The 26,626-nt window shown below is 41.3% G+C and overlaps 2 protein-coding genes across 2 annotated transcripts in view; one reads left to right on the top strand and one right to left on the bottom strand.

Annotated features, from left to right (window-relative positions):
- Window positions 1-2,671: 2,671 nt before the first annotated feature.
- Window positions 2,672-17,148, bottom strand: LOC102301074 (elongation of very long chain fatty acids protein 6). Its single transcript, XM_005913747.2, has 4 exons — window positions 16,859-17,148; window positions 11,493-11,624; window positions 8,576-8,727; window positions 2,672-6,681 (listed from the first exon to the last, which is right to left on the bottom strand). Exons 1-4 carry the CDS (start codon window positions 16,954-16,956, stop codon window positions 6,251-6,253), a joined length of 813 nt encoding a protein of 270 aa, XP_005913809.1. The 5' UTR covers window positions 16,957-17,148; the 3' UTR covers window positions 2,672-6,250.
- An 8,140-nt stretch (window positions 17,149-25,288) lies between these two features.
- Window positions 25,289-26,626, top strand: part of LOC102300228 (PH and SEC7 domain-containing protein 1) — a 107,162-nt gene continuing 105,824 nt past the window's right edge. The window contains exon 1 of the mRNA XM_005913745.2: window positions 25,289-25,660. The gene's annotated coding sequence lies outside the window, so the exon portion shown is untranslated. The remainder of the gene's footprint in view (window positions 25,661-26,626) is intronic.

Below are 26,626 nucleotides of genomic sequence, written 5' to 3' on the forward strand. Positions count from 1 at the left end.
ATATAATATAAGCCAGTTTGAGGCGACTCTTATTGACACTGTAGGAATTAAAGTTGAATCGTTTGATGTAATATTTTTATCACTTTAGTCTGGCAGAGGTTTAATAGGTCCATAATTATTGGTTATATTTGTGCAAATGCTTTAACAAATTCATTCAGTCAGATGACAGGCTCTCTGTATATACTTATTTCTTCTTTTATAATACCAGATTAAGTACATTGTAGGGACAAACTATGTCCACAAATTAATCAGAACAAAGGAACTCTTAGTTAAACCCCCAAATCACAGGGTTTTAGAAGCTTTGACTTTCTGTCCTTGAAAATGTCTTCAAAGTTTCTTTTAATTCTACATGCAAAATAGTAGACACAGCTAAGTAATGGATGTATGGATGGATAATAAAGAAATAAAAGCGATACCAACTGTTAAACGTCCATTGCTTTGTTTAGAAATTCATTTATAGGGATAATTTAAGTAAATACAGTTAAGCACACTTCCTATTTCTGCTGGTTTTTACCTTAAAAGGGGAAATTTTACACCTGTTACTCGGTTAGCCAACAGCTTCGGATTTTCACAGCAGATTAGGAACATCAGTGGGGGGTCGGGGAGAACAGATTGTTTGGGTCGTGGTCCAGATTTAATGAAATTCATTAGTAATGTTAGCTTTAATAGAAAGAAACAATGAAAGGAGAGAGGATGGCAAAAGTGTAAATGAAGCCTCTGTGCCTGAAAAGTTCGATAAATACAAGTCTGTCTTGTCTTGTCTTGTCATCCAACAGAGGCTAAGTAAATAAAAAGACAAAATAACATCTGTAGCTGGTTGCTGTAGGAAAACACAGTTTATCAGTGTGTCCCTTTTAAAAACACCCTGCAGGTCCCCTGCAGATGAATCAATAGTGAAAAGGGAAGCTCTTCTCAATAAAAGCTTTTCATTTTACTAAAAAGCCATGAAATTGAAGGGGCTCTGGGGTTTTCTCAGAAAGGTTATTCCACAGATTGTTCCAAGAAAAATCTGTAGTCTATGGTTGGGTCAAAGAGGCGCCTCGTGGGGTGAAACTTTATTGTGAAATAAAGTAAGGCCAATCAGAGAAGATGAGTATTTTCATCTTTTACATGGTAAAAACAATCAGCCACAGGCTTCCTGAAACAAAGAACAAAGAGCTGTGACCCTATTTTGAATTCATACTGTACCCATATAAAGAAAACTGAAAATACTCAACCACATGCCTGCATTTTCCCAACAAAACAAGCAACCAATGCTGCAAACCCTCACAAGGAAACACATGAAGTTCAGATTAACCAGGTTTGTGGCGGCACCTGGAGGCTGCCTCACGTGCTTCTTCGCGTGCCCGCCTGTGCAGAGGTTCGCGCAGCTGTTCTTCGTTACATTGTGTGTTGTAGTAAGAAACAAACGCACCGCTGACGTATAGTTTGGAGCACATGTGGAGAAAGCGGTAATGACAGCCTCCTGCCACACGAGGGCGCCAAAGACTGCAATAACAGCCACAGACAGGATGAAGAAAGTCCTCGAAAATGAAGAAATTATGGTTTTATATTGTTACAGCAATTTAAATAAACGTGGACAGACAGACGGAGTTTATTATTTAACATGCAGAAGTACTCGATTACAAATAGGAGTTTATTTATTGTTCTTAAAAAAAGAGTTAAACATGTAAGTATGCCCCATTTAACCATTCAGGGTAATTTTTATCAGTCTAATCTCATGTTACAGGTTATAGTTGTTAATAAATATGAACACGATGATTAAAACATATGTAATTATACAGTTAGTCCGTCGTGTGTAATTACAGTAACATGAGCTGGATGTGTTAATGTGAAGGATATCTTTAATGACTTTAAACACTACATCATGTTTCATGAGCTCCTGCACAAACTGCTGTAACAGCTTGTGTTTGTACCGTGATGATTGTCCTCTTCTGCGCACTGCTCACATTCAGCTCCCAACAACGTGACTCGTTTCTGTAAGTTTCATAAAAAGTTTGCTTTCCATCACAGAGCCGAGCTGAACACGAGCTGGTGGTGTTCACGCAGAAAAATCTCACTGTTGTCGTGACCCTAACCCTCTGTGACGAGCTTGTTTAAAGCTTTTCCCTCTCGGCTCCTCCACTGCGTGTCTTTCCTCCCCGTCCTCTGGTGTCACCACCCACGGCTACAAGACTATAATGTGCTGAGCAGGCAGAGCTTTGTCTTCCATCAACCCACGACCTCCCAGAGAGCGCTCGGCTCAGCTTGGACGTTTGTAGGGCAGTGTGCTGCGAGCTGCAGAGCTGCAGGGTGTGGTTTAACTGTGTCAGCAAGACAAATTCCTCTAGTTTAAAAGCTTCACAGGGATTTAACAGCTTCTGATCATCAGAGACTGTAGAGCCACTGTGTGCTCATCAGTCAATTTATCCTTTAGACTCAGTTTATACAGAAAATACACATATGTGTCCAATGTGAGTATAATGAGAGCCTTGTTTACATACTTCTGTACATTTTGGATCATATTTATTTTTCTTACAGAGCTCGCGTTAATGACTAGAACTGAAAAATCTATTATTAAGACCTAATATTTAGATTTGACATGTTATATATTATCTTTCTCTCTTTAAACATTTCCTTTCCTCTGTAATGCATGGTTACAATTTAACACAATCCTATTATACATTTTTTCCCCATCCCTTAAACATGCACTATGACCGCAATAATAAATGAAACTGAACTATCACCTTCTTAGCAATGCCAATAAAACCAGCACGAATACACAGGAACAGCGTGAGCATCATAAAAGTTTCATTGAAAAGCAGTTTCAGAAGTTTTCCAATAACGTCGTCGGTCAAGGAATTCACCTTATATATGATAAAATTAGAAGTGTGTTTTAGCCTTAAATATTTTCTATTTCACATCTTCTGTAGATATCTCTTTAAATCTTTGTTTAGTTGTTTTCCCACAGCTGCTGCAGACACCTCAACTGTTTATGGCACTTTCTGGGATTTTATTTGCGACCAATAAAGTGATGGGAGGCGTTATGTCGCATGTACACAAACCTTTTTGAAAAATTCTCTCACGGTCGCTGAGTTGCCACATTCAGGCCTGAATAACAGAGTAATGGGAGACTGCCATCTATACGGCACTTTTTCAGACCCGTGACCTTCAAAGGGCTTCACGCTACAACCTTTCACACACATAATTGTCACACACTGAGGTCAAGGTCACTGAGAACTCATCACCATCTGAGAAATGCATTTTACATTAAGCTGTGTATGCTTGAGTTTGGCTCTCGTCTACGATTAAGACTCAACAATCTTGCAAAAGATTGCTTTTAAATTTCAAGAGCTGCTGTTTAGTTAAATAAAAGCAATTAAGTATGTTTATAATGTATGTGCCAATAAAAAGAAAATAAAAGACAATCAGACTGAAGTCCTGGCTTTATCACACATGCCTGTCAGAGGCTTGAATATGTGCTTTATATTTTTTAAGATAATCTTAATAAAGGAAACTAAATCAAACAGCTGATGTTTGTGGCGAGTTTGTCCGTCTTCTATTTAAACAGATATTCTTCTCCACAGTGAAAATATTTCACCCCTGAAACAACAAACAGAGAAACTTTTATTATAACGTTTCGACACGAAGCCCTTTTTCCAGTAGAAACCACAGGGAGTAAAAATCAGTAGGAAACATAAAGCACAGACAACAAAACAAAGTAAAGCACAACAGAAAACAAACAGAAGCATGTTTGGCACACCAAGTTCAAGTTTTAACAGCGTTACAATGTGTCAGATTTTAAAAAGCAGGCAGTTTCAAACAGTGTTCAGTGCTCTTTATATTAAATCGCATAAAAACAACTACGACTGGTTGATGCTGAAACAATAAGTGCATCTGAAAACGGTGCTTTTATCAGAACTACGTCGTTTCTCACAGAAGGTGCGTCAGCGTGACAAACTAATCCACAAAGTCCTGAACAATCGGAATTCAACTACAGACACAAACACAAAATCAGCTCCGTCACACCAAGTCAAAAGTCTCCACACAGCTTTTAAACCACAGCGCTCAGCACACACGTTTCCAACCAGGGCGAGCAGCTTCTGTGGCGAGCACAGGCCCGTTAAACAGGACGTGGTTTGAGAATGTGCTGCACAACTTTAAACACGAACACCGTCGCAGTTCACCCTCCGAAGCGGTGTAAGCGCGAGCGTGGATGGAGCAAACTGAACTCAACCTGCTTCCTAATGTGACACCTGAATGTAAACCTCACACCTGCTGGAAAACGTAAAGAAAACACATCCCTCTCATCTAAAAACAGACACCAGCGCCCTGTGGCCTCCTCTTCAGCAGGTCATAAAGAGCAGCAGCACCACAGTCAGCAGCAATCGCCACATAAACTTGGTCCTCGTCATCTGCCGTATGTTTGGTATCAATTTGTTCAAATAATTTAAACCACAAAAGGAAAATAAATAACCAAAACCAACATGAGAACAGGGCAAAGTCACAAAGGATGGATCAAAATAAAGCTTTTTCTTCTAACTAAACAGGAATCAAGTGTCGGCAACAAGGCAAACGTAGTGGTCGGACCTCGTAGGAGTTGCAAGATACAAAAACCTCTCCTGTTACGTCACATTATGTTCAGTTTATCCTTTTTGTTTGTCTGCTAAACACTTCACACGAGACACTCTGGTTTAGCTCCTGCTGCTCAGAGAATCAGTTCAAACAGTTTTCAGATGCTTTTTATCGCTTTTAATAAATGTGCACCATAGAAGTGGAATGTTTTTGTTACACCTCTGAGTTAAAGCTACAGGTCTGCATCTCCATCACATCTACACGTCTCCTTTTTAAATCCATCGCACAGCTGCACAGAAGAAAAGGTTCTGGAAACTGCGTCCCAACAGTGAATCGTTCCCGTCATCTCTTATAAAACGTTAAAAAACATATACTGTACAGTGCGTAAACATGTGAAAACAACCCAAACGACAGGGACAGGAGGACGTCTGGCTTAACGCACGTCCTGTCAGCTGTTTGAGCTGGAACGGCTTTCATCTGAGGAACGCGTTCCTCGCTCAGGCCTTGTCTTACAGAGTGTACGCGTGGTGAAAGCGGCTATAAATATTGGCTATGTTAGAGGAAAGCTGGGTTGCATGAGGTACTTATTAGTGGTCAGTGCATCACCTGCAGTAAAGGGTGAAGCAAAGCAACGCAGCGCTGTGGACGGCATTAGCAGCAACACTAAATTTAACCTCTGTGTTCGTTTTATAAGAATATGGTCACTTTACTGTTGTGCTCTCAGACTCAGAAACTTCACCTGGATTCAAACCAACACCTTAAAAAAAACAAAAAAAACCCAGAAAAAACAACCTAAGCTAACAAGTTGAGGCAGGTATAAGCCAGCGAGGTAAACTGAGAGGAGCAGACAGAGAAGGCTTTCTTTTTAGATGAAGGTAAAGAGGTGACAGCATTTAAAAAATTACACTGAACAAAACTTGCATTGCTTTTCTTCCTGCACGTTTACGTGCATGAAAACATTCCTCTGCCATTTAGTGCATTAGTCTTCACTCCCTGTTACCTGCTAACCTGCACAGGTGGACACAGGTGTTACAGTTTCTGCACCTGCAGGCGCCACGTGATGCTCATTTTTACGGTATCAGATTAGTACCTGCCCCCGGTGTCACTTTGAAAGGGCTAGTTCAACATTTGGTGCAGATTGTTTATCCTAGTCGAGCATAAAGGCAGTGAGCAGGCGGTGTGTAAACGCTTTAACAGGATCCCGTCTGTAAAAGATGTTTGTTAGAGCTGGAGTCAAGAATCTGTTGCTTTTATGTTTTTGTTAATTTGCAGGTTAAACAGAAAGATGCAGAGTTTAAATAAGTCAGTTTTCCAGGGAAAGGAAAGCCTGCTTCCAGCCTTTATGCTAAGCTAACTAGAGCTAAACGAACCATTTCCTCACTCAATTAAAGTAAAATTAATTACATATAAATCAATGACTTCTTTAAAAACACAGGAACAAGTGTCAGTTGCCTCTGACAGTATTTGGCCCTCATATGGCTGTTTTTAGATAAAGGAGTTTAAGTAAACAAGGCAATCGTTTAAATGATGACAGCGCTATTTTTAGTCAAACACAGTTACGGAAATGCCCCTCAATCTCCTCGCTTTCATCGTGAGATCACATTAAAATGCTCCAAATCATCCTCCTCTCTGAGCTGCAGTCAGAAGAGGAGGATGTTCAGAGCCTTTAATACGACCCCGAGCACAGGGAGGCGCGCTACTCTTTCTTGGACCCTTTGTCCCTGGGGGAGCCTTTGAGGTAGGTGTTGTAGAAGAAGTAGGCAAAAAGGATCAAGTAGCTGAGGTACAAGAGAGAGCCCCAAACGATGTTGTCCTGGTGGGATGGACAGCGCAACTCGTGCATCCAGTGGTACACGAGGCCCTGCACGGCCAGGCCCATCACCATCTGCAGGATCTGCAAGGCCGTGATGACCATGGCGAAGGGACGCGGCACCTGCAGGCCGGCCGCTCGGGCGGCGTAGTACGTGTACATGACAGAGTGAACCATGTAGTTCATAGTCATGAACCAGCCGCCGCCCGCCAGCTGATCCTTGTAGGTGTACCAGGAGTAAAGCAGCACGGTGATGTGGTGGTACCAGTGCAGAAAGATGAGGCGCTGTTTCCGCAGGACGATGAACACGGTGTCTCCTGAGAGAGGCGGCAGAGAGGAAATCGTTTAAATAAAACCGCACCCGAGCACCAAACCTCAACCTCTCAGCGACTGAGTCATGACTAATAACACCAGATGTACTTTAGTTATCACAAAAGATGGAAAATTGCTGTGTGAGAGCAGGAAAAATATTTTTTAAAAACCTACAGAAAAAGTGAAATACCTGACAGGACCTGACTGTGTATCAAGTTTAACGCAGCTCCAATAAAGCCTGACTTCACTTACAGTGTTTGAAGGGGGTGTACTAAATTTTATGACGGCCTTACAGGTACAGGAGGAGCACAGAGACTTTCAACAAGGCAGCACAAGCAGTTAGCTTACAGTTTCGTGAACATCCATCACAGATTTGTGGGTTTATGTTTGATCTTTCAGGTGGATTTAACAAATAAAAGGGTTTAGCTTACACAGACAAACCTCCTCACAAAGCTTACTTTGATAAGTACAAATACAGATTCTGGTGAATCCCATGAAGTTGTTATAAAACAGAACAACCTGTATTTCTAATTTAAAGCTCATTTGAGTCTCTATAAAGAGTCCTTATCCTGCAGTAGGAAGCAGACGTATCCTTCCTGTCTGCAGCAGAGGAAACATTGCTTGTACAGTATCAGCTGTGCGCTAATGGACTTTTCTTGCCAGCTCAGCATCTGCCTCCATTTCAGCTCTTAAGGGAATCACCTCCTGATGGATTTACTGCACAGTGGCGCACACTTTAATCTACACTGAGCAAATCATTTCATTCTTAAAGTAGCTGAGCAAGAAAAAACATCCAGTTTGAATTTAGATCCTTTTGGAACAAAGACTGAAAAACATCCAACACATTTACACTTTTACACGTTTTCAGTGCGTACAAGTCTTGCACCAACCCTCATTTCTTAACATTCTGCGAGGAAGGCAGGTGAAATGTGCAAACATACATGGAAATAGAAAGGTTTGCACAACTATAACAATGACTTATCTGGTACGATCCATGACCGATGTGTGTTGTTGTTGTTTTTTTAAATTCAGGTAAACTTTTACTTTAGTGGCAGCGGGTTTTGGATCATCTTTTATTGAAAGAAGCAGCTGCTGCCGATCAGATGTGTTCCAGGCATGGTGGGTGAAGCTCTGACCTAATATTCTTGTGTTCACAGTTACATTAATTTTGAAAAAAAAATCCACACCACTCACTGAAATGCAGCTCTAAACCATGACAGAGCCTCCACCGTGCTTTACAGATGGCTGTAGACACTCATGTCATCGCTCCATCAGACCTGTTCTCACTGATCTTTTTTACTGCACATCATGCTGAAAAAATTGCCAAGTTTTCAGCTAACAGCTCTTTGGGAATCAAATTGTTGTTGCAAATAAACTGTTACCTTTGCATTTTGCACAGATTCACCTAATTAAATGGGAACAAACTACGTGGTTTTGCACGGTTAGTAGTAACAACGTGTCAAGAAACAAAATAAGGTTCATCCCTTGAGTTATATGCATTTATATTTAAATGATTCATAGGTCAGTGTTAAGGACAGAACCAAAGAAAAGCTTTGAGAGACCTTCAGAAAGTACTGATTAAGACCTTTTTAAAAAAAAAACATTACAAGAAAGTCTGGCTCCTTAGAAGCAAAATACAAAGAGATGAGGGGTGGATCAAGACTTCTGCACAGCACTTTATGCCTCATCATGGTTTTAGCTAATGCTAACACCCCCACCCTTAATATGATTAAAACAGTTTTTCTGAGTTGCGTGGAGCTCCTATAGCGTAAACAGGTCCTGCTTCACCTTAATCCAATAACAAAGAAATAAGGAATCTACAGCTGGTGGTCTTTGAATAGGTTAGATTTCAGTATGTGAGTAATATTCTGACATTTATGAGATCAGATGAAGTCTCACCCAGCTCGGGGGCCTTGCTGAGGGCAAAGGCGTAGGCCCAGAACTTGGTGAGGGGAGAGCTGTAGAAGCTGTTGTCACACACCGACTGTTTGAAGCCGTCGTTTGTGAGGACGTGCAGCATGTAAGCTCCGGTCCTGACCGCTCCTACGATGCTGCAGAGGAAACACAACAAGGACATATTAGCAAACAGCTAGGATCACAGAGGCTCAGCCACTTCTTTTAGTAAATTATGTTGCTCTACTGGTTTCATATTTGTCACCACTTTCCTAGAACAGAGTCTGTTTTCTCATCCTTATAGTAAAAACAGGGATGGTCTCAACTGGCAGCCCTGATGTGTTAAAGTGTAATCATTCTGCCATGCCTCCTGTGGACAAATGAAGCATTGAAAGCAGCATTTTTATAATCCATCTTACTGTTTGTCATAAAATAATAATAATAAAAAAAAAAAGAAACCATAACTGAGCTGCAGAGATCACTGCTACAGTGCAGCCATAAAGGCTTGATGTCAAAAGGTTTATTGACATTACACTGATGGCAAAGAGCAACTTGCACAATGGTGCAACACTGATGTGGAGATTTCATAGGTTATTTCAGTCAGACCATCTTAAACACACCTTAGAGACTCCCTGTGCTTTTATCTGATGTTCCAACAATTGCAAACCGGATCGCAGTCAACAGGGAGCCAGCCTGTGTCATTTTCTCTGATGACTGATCGTCGTATCGGCCTTCGATCTGACACAAATCAAATGCAGGTCAAACAGGACCAAACTGTGAGTTTGATGGGGATTATGCTCAATCCTTTTCAGAGTATCAGACATAAAACGATGGTGTATGTAGCGTATGGATGCCTGTTTATAACTATAGCACTCTGCTACTCTTACAGTCCTTTTAAACTAAGCCACAGTCGCTCATTCAAAAAGCACTTTTAAACTCTTTTTGCCCAAAGACTCTGCAATATATCAGTTGGAGAAGCCTTCAACTAGTAAATGAACTGCCCTGTTTCCATGCAACTGTAATAGTAACTATATGATGAATGAATAAATAGCAGTGAAAAAAAACCTGATTCTAAATCTGAAAACCTTGTGCGGCCCACTGCACATTAGCCTAAGAGGAAGTACTTTCTTTTTTTGTTCCATCATGAATATATTTTGAGCGCTTGGCAACTGGCTTGTTGAGGTTAAGTCTCCATAAACACCTCCACCTAATTGCATCGGAAATATTTCATCAGTAGTTAAATTAGTCAGAAAATAAGGGTTAAGGTCTAAGTTGTAAGCTCTTGTGCTTCTGCTGGCAGCCCAGCTATAGTAGCCTCATAGCTCATTAGCGATAGTTTAGTGCTAAACTGTCAGCTAAAGCTGGGGGTTTACATGTGGATTGCACTGATATCTGTTAATTAGCACCAAGACTAATAAAACACTAGAATTTAATTAATCAAAACTAAAGCATAAATGTATATTTGTCACATATTTGGGTTAAAAATGCTACAAGAGGCCTTAACACAGTCATGAGGTCCAGCTTTATGACTCTCACTTAGCTGCTACCTGTCTGCGTCAGCACCCACCCGCCACTCAAAGCTACCCCACCCCTAATTACATGAGGTTAAAGCAGTCACTCCCTCTCTTAACCAGTAAACCATCTCATCACGTCCATTTCTGTCAGGTTGTTTACTTTAACACGAGACAGTCACGGTAAGCCCAAATGACAGCAAAGCAACAAAGCGTGCACGATGCTGTGTCATCATTCTGGCACACGTCTCCGAGGTTAAAAAAATATATACCAGTAATAAAAAACAAACTTATCCTTTAAAGGACAACAGAGTTAACAGGGTGGATGTAGTAAAAAGCAAAAACCACCTACACTAACACCGTCGCGTCCTGTGTGCGGACAGCTAAGGCTGAAAGGAGCAGGATGTACCCACAGCACTGGGATTAAGATTAAAGTCCTGCACACCTGCCACGTGGATCCTTGCAGGCTCTGGTGGGTTTGACAAACTCACCTTAAGGCCTTTAAGTGACAGCAGCAGGATTTTAGTTTTTATAAAAACAGCACGCTTCTCTGGGGGAATACCACAGTCTAGATCTTCATAAACAAATCAGTAAATTAGATTGATAGTTGGTAACTGAAGGAGTAGATAAACAGAAACCTGTTTGGAGTTTGGCTGATGTCCTGCTCTAGATAATCTTCTCAGGTATTCTACTCTAGATGCTTTTTTTAAAGATTGCTTTGTAGAAGCCCCGATCTCCTTCAGCGTGTCAAAATGGAGATCTTTCAACTTGATTCAAGAAGATGAAGCAGCAGGGACATAACCTCCCACTACCTATAGGTGAAAAATGCCAAAAATCTGGCTCTTATCAACAGCAAGGATCCTTTGCATGAAATTCAGGTCATTTTGAATGAGAAGCTGAGGTTGCTCTCTGCTCAGATTTGAGGTTTGTGGTGAAACTGCAACTCGAGTGGAATGTCCTATTTTGAAAATGCAGCTGCTCTGGAATCTGCCTGGAAATCTCAGAGAAGATGATCTCAAACAGGAGATTGGCAAAAATGTAAACCAGTTTTTTAGGTCAGCCCCAAGAAGTTTTAGATTCCACCCCCCCGATACCATGTGCAGATGGACATCAGGACTCTTAGTGAGTGAGATGTCTATAGTGTTCTTGAAGTACTGCTTTAAATCTTGCGTTGAACCTTGAAGTGACAGCTGTTATCAGACTGGTTGTGGCTTCTCAAACAAACACTCAGAACACTTCTTTGACTATCCCTCCTTCAGTTCACGTTCCTGTTTACCCAGAAAGGAAAAGGACCTTCAGAGAAAAAATACCAAACAACTTTTCTCTGAAACACTCGACTCTAAATGTTTGGTTGACTGAGCGTTAAGGTCACGTCAGCCGTCTCAGCTGCATCGACCTTGAGAGTCACTCACCTGAAAATGGCCAGGCTGAGTGACCACAACACCAGCGGGCGACGCAGGTTCAGTCTTTGCCTTTCCCTCATGAAGTGCTGCCCTCCAAATACGATCGCAGCGTACAGGCCAGAGAATATAAAAGACTTGGTCCTGCAGAGAAGCACACACACAGTGATGCTTATTATTACTCATCCTCACTGTAACACTAATACTGATAATACTGTTACATGCACTAATTACAGCATAGAGACAATAACAGGAAAAAAAAGCTCCCCTCAGACACAAAACACTAGATTGAGAATGTACTGGATCAAATTATGTAGTTGTTGCAATTAATATTTAATACTTAATTTCAGGGAAACGAATGTATGAAAATTTGGCTGTCGTCACTGTAAAAAGAAAATACGTAGTCTTGTAATTCTAGTCAGCGCATAATAGGAAAATCATTTTGGTCCTCAGCAGGTTCTATAATTATTAAATACAAGCGCAGGTCTGCAGGCATTCGTCCATGCACAGCTCTCTGCATATCAGTCAGGAGGAGGTCTGGACTTTGACGGGACCATTGCAGCACCTTGTTTCTCTTCTTTTCGGCCATTCAGTTGCAGATTTGCTTCTGTGCTTGGGATCATTGTCCTGTCAGGTGATCCGATTTAGCTTTAGCTGTCAAACAGATGGCCTCACATTTGAATCTAGAATACTTTGGTATACGAAGGAGTTCACGGTCGACTCAGTGACTGACAGTAAGTATGAGGCGTTTGCGCTGATATGCTAAGTTTGGTTTTGTGCATCGCAGCCAGACGTCTCCACTCCGGTCTCATCTGTCCAAAGGAGATTTTTAAAGAAGTCTTTTGGTTTTCCCAGATGCAGCTTTGCAAACCTAAGCTGTGCTGCCATGTTCTTTTTAGAGACAAGAAATCTTCACCTGGCCTGTTTGGAACGGTTGTTCCAAACAGGGACTGGCTCAGTCTTATTCTAATTGTCATTATCGTTAACATGCTGAGGCATGTACAGCTCTTGGGTTTTTTGCAGTTTCTCTGAGCATTGCATGGTCTGACCTTGGGATGAATTTGCTTAATGTTAACTCGAGAAACAGCTTTATAACCGTTCCTAGTCTGACGTGCAGCAGCAGTTGCTTCGCGGTGCATTAACACAGTGCATTTAAATAACAGCACCTGGCTGCTACTACACTTACCCTCTTAATCCCTGTAGCAAAAATATACATAAAATCTTCTCAAAATAGGGTGTACTTGTCTTTAGCCACAACCTCACGTCCCTGAGCCCAAATCTGTGGGAAACACTGATGTTACTTAACACAAAACGCCGGCCTAAAAGCTCCAGCATCACACAGATCTTTGACCTCTATCAGCTTTACAATAAAGAGGAAGTACCTCACTTCCCCTGACAAACAGCTCTATTAAACACTAAATCACCTCCTGAGACTTTGAAACAGGAGACAACTACACAGACACAGCGCTCTTACATAAAGACATTACACAATTAGTGTGACTGAACCAGACAACTGCAATTAAAGACAAATACGAGCTGATATCAACTCTGTGGTCACTCCAGAGTCGTGTGACAAGTCGGAACATCAGGCTATGAATTACTACATGTCAGCCCTCCTGACACCAGCCAACTCAATTATTATACTCATAGCAGAGGATTAAGAGATTAGCTCCTGACACACAGACCACTCAGACTGCCAGCTATGGGCAATAAGGCCGTTTCCACTGGGCACCACTGCGCCTGATGTTTCAACAACAGCACACAGCAAGTCGATTTTTGGCTGAGCAGAAACAGCCGAGGAGAATACTAAACCCTGGAAACAGAGACTGCATGTGCACTGACACCGTATATTTTTAATTTCACGTTTACCTGCTTCTCATATGTTATTAAAAGCTATTTTTATTTAAGTAGGGAGGGTATGCGTGAGGCTGAGGGTATTTGGGAATAAAGCAGATGACTAATCCAGATTGGCAACATACATAATACACAGGATGAGTAGATACTACTGCTGCTGCTTGACCCAGTTAGTGGTTATAGTGGATTCTGATAGCTGGTCCCAGTTTGCCCCTGTGGGAGAGGAAAAACCAGCAAAAAGCTAAAGCTGTTCCCGCTGCACAGATCTGAACCTCCGAGCATGCCAAGAGTTCTTCACCAAGCTAATAACACATAATCTTAGACAAGATGCATATCTGTTTGTTCCCTGCATACTGAGATGAAATTCAGTAACTGAATAATCATCTAATCAATCAATTTGTCTTCCAGACTCAGTGGTCCAAACTTAAAACAACCAAGAAATCTCAGATTAATAACAGAAAGAAAGCGTATTATCCTACAGAGAGACTTGTGCACCCAGCGAGGAGCACGTGGTAAGCTTACAATAATTTTGATTTCAGAGGCATTAATCCTGAGATTACCTGAGTCAGCTTTAAAAGCAGCTTCAGCTACGAACATTTCACTCAAACATCCAAATCTCAGTAATAATCTCAGGTCTATAACTTTTTGGACAATGACACACTTTTAATGTAGCTGTCCCTCTGGACACCAACACAATCAATTAAACAAAATGTGACTAAATTGTAAACCTTGAGCTTTACTTCAAGGGGTTTTAAGGACCTCAAAAGACGCAGGTTGAGGGGATCTCCCCCTTTTTTAATGTGTTTATAAACCTCTCTGCATTTAATCATTAGTTATTATTAATCTCTGGCTCACCACAGCCTGGTTTTGCTGTTTTTCAGTTTTCTTCCTGTTAAAAGGGATTTTCCCTTCCCTCTGTCACCAAGTGCTTACTCAAAGGAGGACAGTTGGGGGTTTTCTCTGTTTTCTCTGACTTTAACTGACAATAAAAAAAAGTGCCTTGAGGCAACTGGTGTTGAAACAGACTCGTCATTATTGGGGTCTGATTGGAATTAGAAAAGGTCAGCTATGACAAAATGAATCAGAATCGTTCATCCAAACTCTTATCAATACTTCAGTGCTCGTACTCGGGAGCTGTACCAAACTCACACCAGTGAGCATATAAACGCTCCAGGTTTTATCTCCCTGCACAGGGTGAGACACACGCGAGCTATCAGAGCCACAATCACCTGGCCAAGTGTTTTGTCTCCAGGAGTCAGTAAGCTAGTGGGTTTTTCAGCGTCATTTAACTTAACCACAGCAGCATTCCTTCCCGGTCTCCTTTAATAATTTGTGTCTCTGTGCAAGCGTCCCTCAGGAATTGTCTAAATGATCTGATTCACATGCCTCTATCTTTATCATTTCTTTTTATCAGTTACTGACGTGCTTTTCTGACAGTTCGACAGAGCACATACAAATGCTGTCAGACTCATGGGGGTGGAACATTTTGCACACCTGAGAAACTTTTTCCTGCTCTGTTTTTTTTAGTATGAATCTGTTTTAATACAAAGTCCACTCCTAATAGATAGCTAATCGTAGGTGGCCTGATTTACAGTCAGCTACTGCTACAAGGTTAATAAAAAACAATACACAGATTACGGATCATCCAGATAAGGAGCTACAACTTTAAACGTCTTTGTGACTGAAAAGAAGACATGGTATCAACACTGAGTTATCAGCACACGCAAACTCCTTTTAGCATTAACTAGCAGGCATCTGTGTCTGTGCCTGACAACCATATGGTTCAAGGAAAATGTGCACTTTGTCACAGACTGTGTTCCTAATTTTTATGCACAGCATTTCTAGACACAGCTCACAGGCTTCAGGTTCAGAAGTCTCGTCTCTGCTTTTTGCAGACATTTTGGTTCTGTTAGTTTCATCGAGTTACAACCTCCAGCGCGCTCTGAGGGAGGTTTGCTGCCAAGCTGGAGGGAACTGGGATGAGAATTAGAACCTTCAAATCTAAGGCCACAGTTCTGAGCTGGAAAAGGGTGGACTGCCCACTTCTGGTTGGGAAGTTTAGATATTCCAGGGTCTTTTTACAAGTGAGGTAGGGTGCGACAGGAGATTAAATAGGTCTGTAGTGGGAAAGAGAGAGCTCTGCATCTCAGCAGTGGCTGAAAGAATGAGACTACAGAAACCAAAAGCAGAAATAAGCTTTGTGCTGGGCTCTTTGACGGATAGAGTGAGATAAAGTAAGAAGCTCAGTTCTTTGAAACGAAATAGAGCTGCTACTCCTCAACATTGGCAGGGGCCAGCTAAGGTGGCTCACTAAGATGCCTCCTTGGTGTTTCAGGCATGCCAGACTGTGAGGAGATATCTGTGTAGACGTAGGACACACAAGATTATGTCTCTCAGCTGGCTTGGTAGTTTGGGAATGCCTGAGTGTCCCACCAAAAGAGCTGGAGTAGGTGAGCGGGGAGAGATAGGTCTGGGTATCTCCCCGTCTACTGTGCAAACAGGCAGCACAAAATAGATGTCTGGTAATAAGATGCAATTATCTTACTCTTAATTATTACATACAGGCAAGCTGAAATAGTTACTTCAACAAATGAAGCTTAAAAAAAATCTTTATTAAAAAAAATAAAATCTCCCTCCTCACCCCTGCAGGGGGGTGTCTTCAATCTAAAGCAATGAGTGTTGCACTTTGGTGTGCTCCACACAGCCCCTTTGACTTTGACACGCTGGATACGCAGAGCTGCAGCTGGGTAATGGCCTAAAAAGTTAGATACCTCAAGTCAAATTTTGTCAAATACAAAAGAAAAATCACCAGAACCATAATTAAATATATTTTATTAATTTTTTTACCATTTTCCTAATGTTTTAAGTGACTTCTCTTCATAACATGGAGAGAAAATAACAGGAAAAAGTACATAAATCTGTGCCGCTGCCCAGCAAGGCATTACACACCTTCACCTTTAACTCATGCTTACTTAAACCCCAAAATAGTTCAAGTAAATAAACTTGAATTACTTCAATTAACTCAAATAGGAGAGGAAACGTCGCAGGAACTCTTACATATTTTAATAATAACTTGATACAACGTAACGTCTGTCATTAATCTGAGCAAGGCTGGTGTTTGTAACGTACAGATGTCACTGTTTGAGTCTTACAAACTAGCCCAAAAGTGAAAACGTAAAAGTGAGGAAGGCATAATTTTTGACCTGTTACTCAATATTTGTGCCTGAAGGTGAAGACGGGCAGCCGCAGATCCAGCATGCAGTCTTTACTTTCATAGCTGTTAATTACATAATCAGGACTCCGTGCAGGGCTCGCCTCTTCTCCCTGAGGTGCATCCTTAACTCGAGTTTATTTGAACTAAAGCGAGGGGAAAACGATGTTCCTGAGGTTCTAAAGAGATTTCATGGGTTTTAGCCCGAACATGCAGAACATGTTACAAACGGCTTCAACAACAAACGATGGACAGAGCTGCAGTCCAGTGAATGACTTATTTACTGATATTTCACCAACTTCCTCGTTCTTACCAGTTTTCCTGCATCCATTCCATCGCTCTTCTCTCGTCGAAACGTCGCTCGAAGTCGTAAACTGTCAACGGGTAGCTGCTCGGCTCACTCTCGTTCATTTTTAAAAGTTTCTGGTTTAGTTTTGGAAGGAAGAAAAAAATGCAACAAAAGGCTGAAGAAGCAAACGAGAGGCGACAGTTTAACTGCTGCTCGGTTATCCTCCGCTTTGGGTCGTCTGAGGTGACAGCAGGATGACGGGCTGTCAAGACAAATTTTATTTAGCGCGAGAAAGCTAGCTGCAGGAACACGACGCTATTCCGGTTTAGGATTTCAAAATAAAACGCATTTTCCAAAAACTATTAACTGAAAAGTCCTAATAACTTTTCTAACCTAGACAATGGCATATATATATTATCTGTACTTTTGAGTCAGAAGCAATCAGGAAATACAATAAACAGGAGTGAAGATTGTCTTACTGATTGGTATTTTAATAATTTATTTCTATGCCTGCTTCATCTACCAAGGAAGCATAGTCAACATGGCGGTGCAGATGAAGACATTAGGAGCCTGATCAACAAAGCAAGGCTTGCATTCAACACCCTGCGACCCATCTGGAACTCCAAAGCCTTATCTCAGCGCAACAAGATCCGCATCTTCAACACCAATGTGAAAGCAGTCCTCCTGTATGGGTCCGAGACGTGGCGGGTGACCAACACCATTACCAGCAAGACACAGATTTTCATCAACAAGTGCTTGTGACACATCTTCAACATCAGATGGCCTGAGAAGATCTCGAACACAGACCTGTGGAAGAGAACCAGCCAGAACCCGGTCGGTCAAGACATCAAGAAGAGAAAATGGGGCTGGATAGGCCACACTCTTCGAAAACCATTCGACAACGTCTCAAGGCAAGCACTGGACTGGAACCCACAAGGAAAAGGGAAAGTGGGGAGACCCAAACAGACGTGGAGAAGATCTGTCGAGAGCGAAGTGAAGGCCGACAGAATGACGTGGACCCAGCTGAAGAGAACGGCCCAGAACTGAGTCTGTTGGAGTGGTGTTGTTGCGGACCTATGCTCCACCAGGAGTCTACAGGAAAATTGATTGATTTTTATGGCACTTATCACAACCAACATTACAAAACAACACAATAAAACACACACAAAAACTTAAAGTCTTGCTGCTTCATTTTGAACACTCTGAAGTCTGTGAATTGATCTGTGACAGTGAGAGGCATGAATAAAAGCATGAATAGGAGCCTAAGTGGCACCAAATCTCAGTGTGGATTGTAGCTATAGCATTAGAATTTGTTGAAATAGGTTTGCATGAAATAGCATGCACAGGCAGGGGTGCCTCCAGAATGTTTTCATATAGGGGCCCCTAAAAATATTGGGGGGTACACGAAAAACAGAATTTCCAGTTTTATTATGCTGTTGTCAAATACAGATTACTTGAAAAATATGGCAAAAAAGACAGAAACAAAAGAAGCGTCTGGGTAGTTAATTTCCTGCTATTAAAGTTAATATAATTGAAAATATATTTTCAATTTTATATGTACCTATAGGTACATATGAAAAACAAATAAGATTTCAATATTCATAAAAATCCGTTTTAAGCAGGAATAAATAACAAGTTTATGTTTTAACTCATTTAAATAATTTTTCTTCATAACATGGAGAGAAAATAACAGGAAAAAGTACAGAAATCTGTGCCGCTGAGCAGCAAGGCATTAAACGCCTTCACTCTCTCTTGTGCTCTGTCTTGTGCTCACGTTTAAGGGCCCACCAAGGGTGTCACCCAAAACGTATAAAGATGCTAATCACATACAAATATATGCAAATCCAGTGTAAGCAAAGAGCAACCAACTGCAACGAAACACAAAAGGCCAAAATCATAACAAGGATATAAAATGAAATCACTACAGTACTACATTAGCTATACTGTGAGAATAAGCAATGTTTATATCTTTATTTTATATTTATTTTGATATCTACTTTTAGATTGTTTGGGGAGAGATAGTTTTGATGTCTCATTCAACGCTAGAGTTAACAGTTCAAGTGCTCAATATCAAAATTTGTAGTCTCAACTTTTATTACGAAGGCATTTGCTGGCATTTCCGGTTTTCCCTGCGCTGTCATTGGGCGATTCAATAAGAACACGTTTTTTTTTTTGTTTTTTGTTTTTAGAAAGGCGGGGCTTGGGTGTGACGTTTCGTCATCAGGCGAGAGCGCTGCGAGTATCGACCCCATAAAAAGCACTGGGACCAGTCGGACCAGTCTGCTCCTGTCAGCAAGGCCAGGACCCCAGATATCCATACTTGGATTAATGCTGTCAGTCAAAACCAGCTGCTTTATTATGTAAGAGAAAAATATCATTTAGATTAACTGGGTCCTTTCAAATACATTATTACACTTACACAGCAGCAGTGTGCACTCACATGATTTAATGGTTTTAATGCACAAAATTAGTTTAACATGCAGCTATAATTTACTGCTTTCTTCCATTTCTTTTTATGGTGAATATATGTGCACAGGCTTAATCTCTATCAATCACAAAATGACTTGCAGAATAACTCATAACAACTATATGCAGTTTAAGCTTTGTAAAATAAGCATTACATTATTAAACAAAGTGAGGAACGAGCCCTTATTTGCATTTAAGTTTCCCTTTCACATGCCTGCTCAATGGATCCTTTTCTCCGCTGGCAGTCTGCAGTGCTCCTATCTGTAATAAGCTCACAAAAATTGACTTTCTGCATTGATCTGCTCTTTGATCCTGTTCAAAGGACACAACGAGTCCCTTGAAGTACATCTGGAACAGCTTGGTGTACAGTTTCATAAGACATCATCTGTCAGCATCGGAAGCACTGCACATGAAACCTGATAAAGGAAGCTGGGAGAGTCTCAGCAATAATGTGGTGATGTGATAAGCTCTTATTTTAATATGTACTATTAATACACGCACAAAGACCAGGAAACTCTGTGCAGCAGATGCTTCACTTCCTGCACAAAGGTGTTTTTTCTATGCATCGTTTCAACAATTGAACACATTTCATAGGCAAAACAACTGACTGCAGAATAACTTTAGTATAAAGAAGCATGCAAAATATTACCTTCATACAGGCTTGTGAGGCGGGCTGGGTCCAAATGTTGTCACTTTTTCATTTAGCTTATTTTTCACAGCATTTTAAGCCTTTATGAGTACAGGAGATAGCCACTTGAGATTTTGTGGGATGAAAAACACATTTGAACAGCTGCAAACTGCATCGGATACCCTCGTCACCGTTTTCTTGCTTCATCACCCATTCAGCTTGAGGGAATTTTCTTTTGCCCTAAGATGGCGTGATCCTGTTACTCACTAGGAAAGATCCAGTCGCTGTGACGCTCTGTGTTCGTACTCACTGTCCAGACCCTTCAAGGGTTTCTGAAAAACTGCTTCAGGACTTAGATTGTTAGATCAGTGTGACTCTCCAAACCGTTTTCGCATACGAACACCAAAGTTGTTTCTCTATTTCACTGCAGTGCTAAAATATGACTATATTAGAAAAAAATAGAAAGAAGGAATCATGCAGTTTATTGAAACTATGGTTTCCAACCTCTCATGCAGTTATGGAGGGGCTCAAGCCTATTCCAGCAGTCAAGGAGAGAGACAGGGTACACCCAATCACCAGTCTGCTGCATGACTAACACATAAAGACAGACAACCATTTGCATCCACACCTTTAGAACTGACATTTAACCTGACCACAAGCATGTCTTTGGACTGTAAGAGGAAACCTCAGTGACAAGGGTGAACATGAAAACTGCACATAAAAAGACCCAAACCCATGCTCTGCTTGTTGTAAGGCTAACTGTGCAAAACTATGGTATGTATCCCATCATACTGATACTCAAACTTGGTCACAAGAAAAAAAACTGTGCTGCACAAAACCTTTAAAGACTTTGGCTTTAGATTGTGATGCTTGGGAGTGTGTGTGAAATTGTTTTGGCTGTAGTTTTTAACAGAATTTAAATGTGTTTTTCAGCCCTCAAGATCTCGTGTGGATATGTCCCACACATATGAAGTTAGAATGGGTGAAAAACACTGCAAGATTCCAACATTTTGGCACACCTTTATGTACTTCAACTCAGAAAATATCCACAGTGTTAAATGGATAAGTAAAAGGTTTTGCATAGTGTAAATACTTCTGTCCCTCATTACAATCCCTGCCTCCTATGATGCTTAAAGACGGTGATGCCGTGTTATTTAATGTTTAAAAAGTACTAATGCAGTATTTAAAGGTGCTCATAAAGGTACAGAAGAGTTAAGGTGCCCAAGGACACACACCTATGAATTATTCCAGCTGAGTCTATGGTACCCAACTTAGTAGATCAATGAAACACGTGTTCAAACTGTCAATTTTCATATTTTAAGTAACCTAGCATCATATCTGTGAGATCACCAAAGAAAACAACTTAAAACATTAATAAATTCAGGCTCTGAATACAACTCAGCAAAGTGTGAGCAGGATGAGTGCAGGAGGCCATCTGCTGGACAAACCATGAAGTTTGAACCAGCCTGTAAATATTTCTTCTTTTATACAGTATTTCTGAAAGGAGTAAGCTCATTATGTTTCCAATGGATGTTTGTACGAGAAGGTTTAATTGCATTTTAGTGTCAGAGCAGCTGGTGGTGACAGGAGAGGACACAGAAAAGAGCGAACAGCACAAACACAGAGAGGCTTCCAGAAGCCGTCTGTGCACAGCTGCTGCTCTCAGCCTGCCCGCTGCCCTCTGATGCTGCTGCTTAAAATATTTTACAAAGAAGCCATTAAACTACTGCATTCATTTTATATGAATTATTGGGATGGAACCGTTTCCTTCCCTCTCATAGAAGATGCTCCAGTGAATCCTAATAAAGGAAGCACCTTTCATTGGTATTTGGAGAATGAGGAACCTACCAAATTCAATGTGGCCTCTCACCTGCACTCACGGGTAAAACCTGTTAATCCATTTTCCTTTTCTGGATGAGCTGGAGTCTATCCCAGCTGTCATTCTGTTCTATCCTATGAGGGTGAACTAGTTGTGAAATGATAACCAGACTGCCTGGAAATGTAACTCAGCTCGACAACAAGTTTAACCCCGACATACTGTTCATACTTTATACCTTTACACTCTGCTGTCTGGGTTGACAATTTCCTTAGTTTCCAAACTGAATTTTGATCTACAAGTCAGTTTAGTAACCAGTCCGTATGAGAAGAACGGATGACTAATCATTAATTAATGTTTCAAAGAGCATAGATTGTATTTTGGGGGGTTTATAACACCCTTTTTCAGAGAGGGACATCTACTATCACACAGTATCATGTCCTGTTTTACAATATAAAATGGTAAATGGCCTGCATTTGTATAGCGCTTTACTCAGTCCCTAAGGACCCCAAAGCGCTTTACACTACATTCAGTCATTCACCCATTCACACACACATTCACACACTGGCAATGGCAAGCTACATTGTAGCCACAGCTGTCCTGGGGCGCACTGACAGAGGCGCCGATATAGTACGATATACTTTGTTGTCCCCTTAGGGAAATGTGTTGTGGAGTCAGGTACTGTCACAGAAGCTGACTTCACGGACTAAATAGACAGCATTGGCTACAGTATAGACACTGTTACACACACAGCTTATTTCAGTTCCATGTGAGGATTGGGTACAATGCTGCCCTCTGGTGGTAGAAGTACCTATAAGCCAGTATTAAGAAAGAAACTAGACAGTGCATTACATGCCAGCAAGCTAGCAGTGTTGCATTGTGTGATAGAGATGGTTTTCAGAATGGAGGGATTACATGGAGACCTGCAGTGAAGACAGACACACTAATGCCTTAGATCAAAGATGTCAGCAGGTACAATGCAGCTGATCTGCCTCCCACTGTAGATATCTCTAAATAATTCATTTTTCTGTCACAACTCAGACTTCTTTTATGGCACAACAAGATCCAAAGGGATTAGAGCAGGAATTAAGGCAATCAAAATGCCTTTTAGATCAGTGTACAGTAAATTGGCATTAATGCCTCTGGCAGGAAATGATGTTGACTATTTAGACAGGCATGAACATCTCCTACAGTCTCAGTCGTCACTGTGGTCTGAAAGGAAGCAAATTTCAGAGGGAACAAATATGAGTACACTGTGCTCCCAGGCTTTAACGGCATTCAGATCACAGTGACCTGAAGATGAGTGCATTTCTAGTTCAGCCAAACAAAAGCAAAGCTACCAGAGGACAGTGTGATGATGCTCGTGATGTCCTAATGTGTCTAAGCGCTGCTTTATTTTTAGAAATCTTTTTGATGTCATTTTTGGTCGAGAGGCACCAGAACAGATTTGCCTGTGTTTGCTGTACAAGCCACGTACGAAGGATGATGAAGACAGAGCTGCCAGGCAGGAAGAAAAGACGAAGCCCGCAGAGAAGATTCGTGTGGTTAAGGAGGACGTGCAGGGGGTTGGTGTGTGTTAGCGATAGGGAGAGATGGAGGCAGATGATCTGCTGTAGCGACTCCTAAAGGGAGCAGCCAAAAGAAGAAGACGATGGTTGTACATGCCAGCGAATTTCACTGTACTGTCTATCAACTTGAGGCTAAATATGAATGCATAGCTGGCCCCTTAAAGATGTATTAACCTCTTTCTGCAGTGCTCTGTGGTGTTTGCATGCAGACAGCTTGAGTGTTTACATAAATGCCATTATTTTTTTAATCAAAGACTCCCTGATATGCTTATTGCTCACTCTTTATTCTTGGACTCTGCTAGAATAGCTTTGGATGATTCACTGCTAAATACTATAATTCTACATTACACTTTGCCTTGGAGCAGCCTCCCCTGGTCTGAAACTATAGCCGTATATAAAACATAGACATGACTTAAAAGTTTTTATCCTCTTCAGACTCTGATTTAGTCTGCATAATCCTCTTTAGGATCCTTTATTAATACTTGTAGAAAAGTAAAATTGTTTGCAGAAATAAGTGAAAAACTTTAGACCCTCCTATCTACACACAGAATGGTGGCGCTTTTTCCAAGATAAGTGATCGGCCAGTAGGTGGTGATTTTATACTTGTTGAACATAATCTGTTCCAGAGCAGGTTAGGTTTGCAGCATAAGCTACCATGGCATCTTATCCAGGTAATCCTGAAGTTACATGGATAAGACAAAATCCTGCTTTTTTACTTTTATTGCAGACCTCTGTATTCAATACGTTGAAGACTTTGCGCTTTTTTCAGTTCAAATAAATTTTATTTATATAGCCTCGAACATGAGGTGACTGTTTTGGACAAGATGGGTGAGTGGCAAATTATAAGTGAGCAAGAAAACGTTTGGTCAGCAAGCAACAGGTGAACGATTAAAAACAACAACAACAACAACAACGACAACGGGACAGTTGCAATGAAGGACAAAACTATCCATAAATGCAAAATCTGTCTCTTTGCACCAGGGTTGAAACCTAAATTCTGCAAAGTTGGACATTTTAATTTAGGCATCTGTGGTTACTGATTCCCAGCCAGCCTGAAGTGGTCATTAGGGGAACTGCAGCTTTTATCTGATGGGCTGAATAAAATAAAAAAAACACATTTTAGCTGCAGTTAAGCCAACCTTTACTGTGTGGTTATCTCAAAGAAAACAAAAGGTTTGACCAACAGGTTGGTGAAATGTCTGTGCTTACAGCTGTGTGCCAGAGAAATATATTAGGGAAGCCAAGTATATTATCATTACTGTTAAAACCATATTAACCAACAGCAGAAGAGGAAAACTGTATGAAGCCTTGGCCTTTGGTTCACAGAGATACAAACTCTGTCCTCTTTATTTGAAATTTTGACCATATTTAATAAGAATCCACCTCTGTAACAGTGCAGATATGACAGAAAATAAGCACTATTAAAGACTCTTAACAAAATTATAAAATAGTGTATGCAAAACTATTGCCTGTGAGCCAAAAGTGCACAAAAGGGTTTTTTTCTGTCTTTGGCTCTGTGTGACGTCATGAAGAGAGGATGTCCCTAATATGGTAATCTCAGAGGTCCCACCCACGAAATCCTTTTTCAAGGACCAACCAATCAGAGAGCAGGCATAAAGGCAAGGTGGTCTCAATGGTGGAGGATGAACTGAGGAGCTGCTTCAAAACTGAGTATTTGATAAACAAGGATTATCATGAACTGTGAATCATGCAAAGCTTCTATAGCAGAACTCAAAAATACAAATATGGAGCTGGAGAATGTGCGTAACTCCCCCATTAATGATTTCATATACTTAAAATGTAACTTTACCAGTCACACCGTACTACTGTTAAAGCTGCATAAAAAGTTCAGATTTTGTATTCTACAAATACAAAAAAACAAAAACAACTGCATTTGCGCTGGGTTATTTATTTTTGAACTGGCCACTTTTAGGATGTAAGTGCTTCTTCTTCCACCACAGCTTGCAAGTCATAAGTTGGTGCTCACGAAGAGGCACAGACTGGGCATGCCCAGCCTGAAGGGGAGGGAGAGGAGAGGAGGCTGCCTCGCAAAGACGAAGAGAGAGGCAGAGAGTGGAAGAGTTGAGATGTCTGACAGAAAAATCCCGACGAGGAGGAGATGCTCATTTCACAGCAACGCGTCAGTTTCCACCTGACGTGAAACACACCGAGCCTCTCTTCTCTTCACGCGACACACACACGCACACGCGAGCGCGCGCACACAGAACGGATAAATGTGGACCGCAGTGGCACTCTCAGCGTGCCGCCTGCCGCAGACAGCGATGCAACAGCGTCTCATCATCTCCTGGACCGGGTAGACAAGAAGCTGCTCCGGAGCACGTTTCCTGGTGAGTAGACGCTTTCCTGTCGGCTATGTCTCACCTTCGTGCAGGATACGGAGCAGCTCTCAGCCCTGCTGTGTGTGTGCGTGCACACATAAGTTGAGGCACTGCATCACTGGCACATCGACCTGTAGGATACGGAACCGCCGGAGAAAGGTCACAACAGCGCACTGATACCTGTGTCATTGACGCATCTGTGCGTGCCATTCACAGCTCCAGCCAAGTTTTGCCCTTGGCACGAAAAGTTGGCGCTGCACTGTTTTAGCTAAGGTGAGTGTGGACGTGAGAGGATTCCAGATAAGTTGGTCTGCACCTGGAGACACGCAGGCGAATGCACCTTGGTCCCGATTTCAGGCAGATGAAAGGATGAGGTGATTTGTTTGGATATGCATCTTTCCGCCCAGCCATGAATATTCCCCCAGATCTAAGATTTAAAAAGCTAAAAACACTGAGATGTAACAGCAACAGCTTAATCCGTAACGATTACTTAACGTTTGTGTGGTGCAATCATTAATCATTGAAACAGATTTCAGATTGTTTTAAATTCTGATTTTCTTAATTTCACTTTTACAGTAATAAAACAAATGTAATTTTACAGTAGAGTAAGAACTTGCACTTTACACTACAATGCCTCAGTCCAGTAGGCTGTGTATACATTTTATGTACTGCACGGAGATCCTATAAAAGATGAATCTAGCTTCCTGGTCTGACATAAAGGAAAACGCACAAGTGCTTAAACCTGCATTTTATTAATGGCCAGCAGGGGGCGACTCCTCTAGGTGTAAGAAGACTCGTGGCACGATGTGATGTCGCCATGTTGGTGTTGTTCCTGGATCATCAAAACTAATGTAGGTCCAGGTTCAACATTGCAGGTGACCAATCAGGTTATTGTGTTGCCAATGATTTGGACGTGGAAACACCATCAGACCATGTCTGTGAAGGTTCTCAGTCATCCAGGTCATCGTAGTCAAA

This window comes from Haplochromis burtoni, unplaced genomic scaffold (genome assembly GCF_018398535.1).
Source record: "Haplochromis burtoni strain Fernald_Lab_line unplaced genomic scaffold, NCSU_Asbu1 Contig_6, whole genome shotgun sequence".
NCBI classification, from domain to species: Eukaryota; Metazoa; Chordata; class Actinopteri; order Cichliformes; family Cichlidae; genus Haplochromis; species Haplochromis burtoni.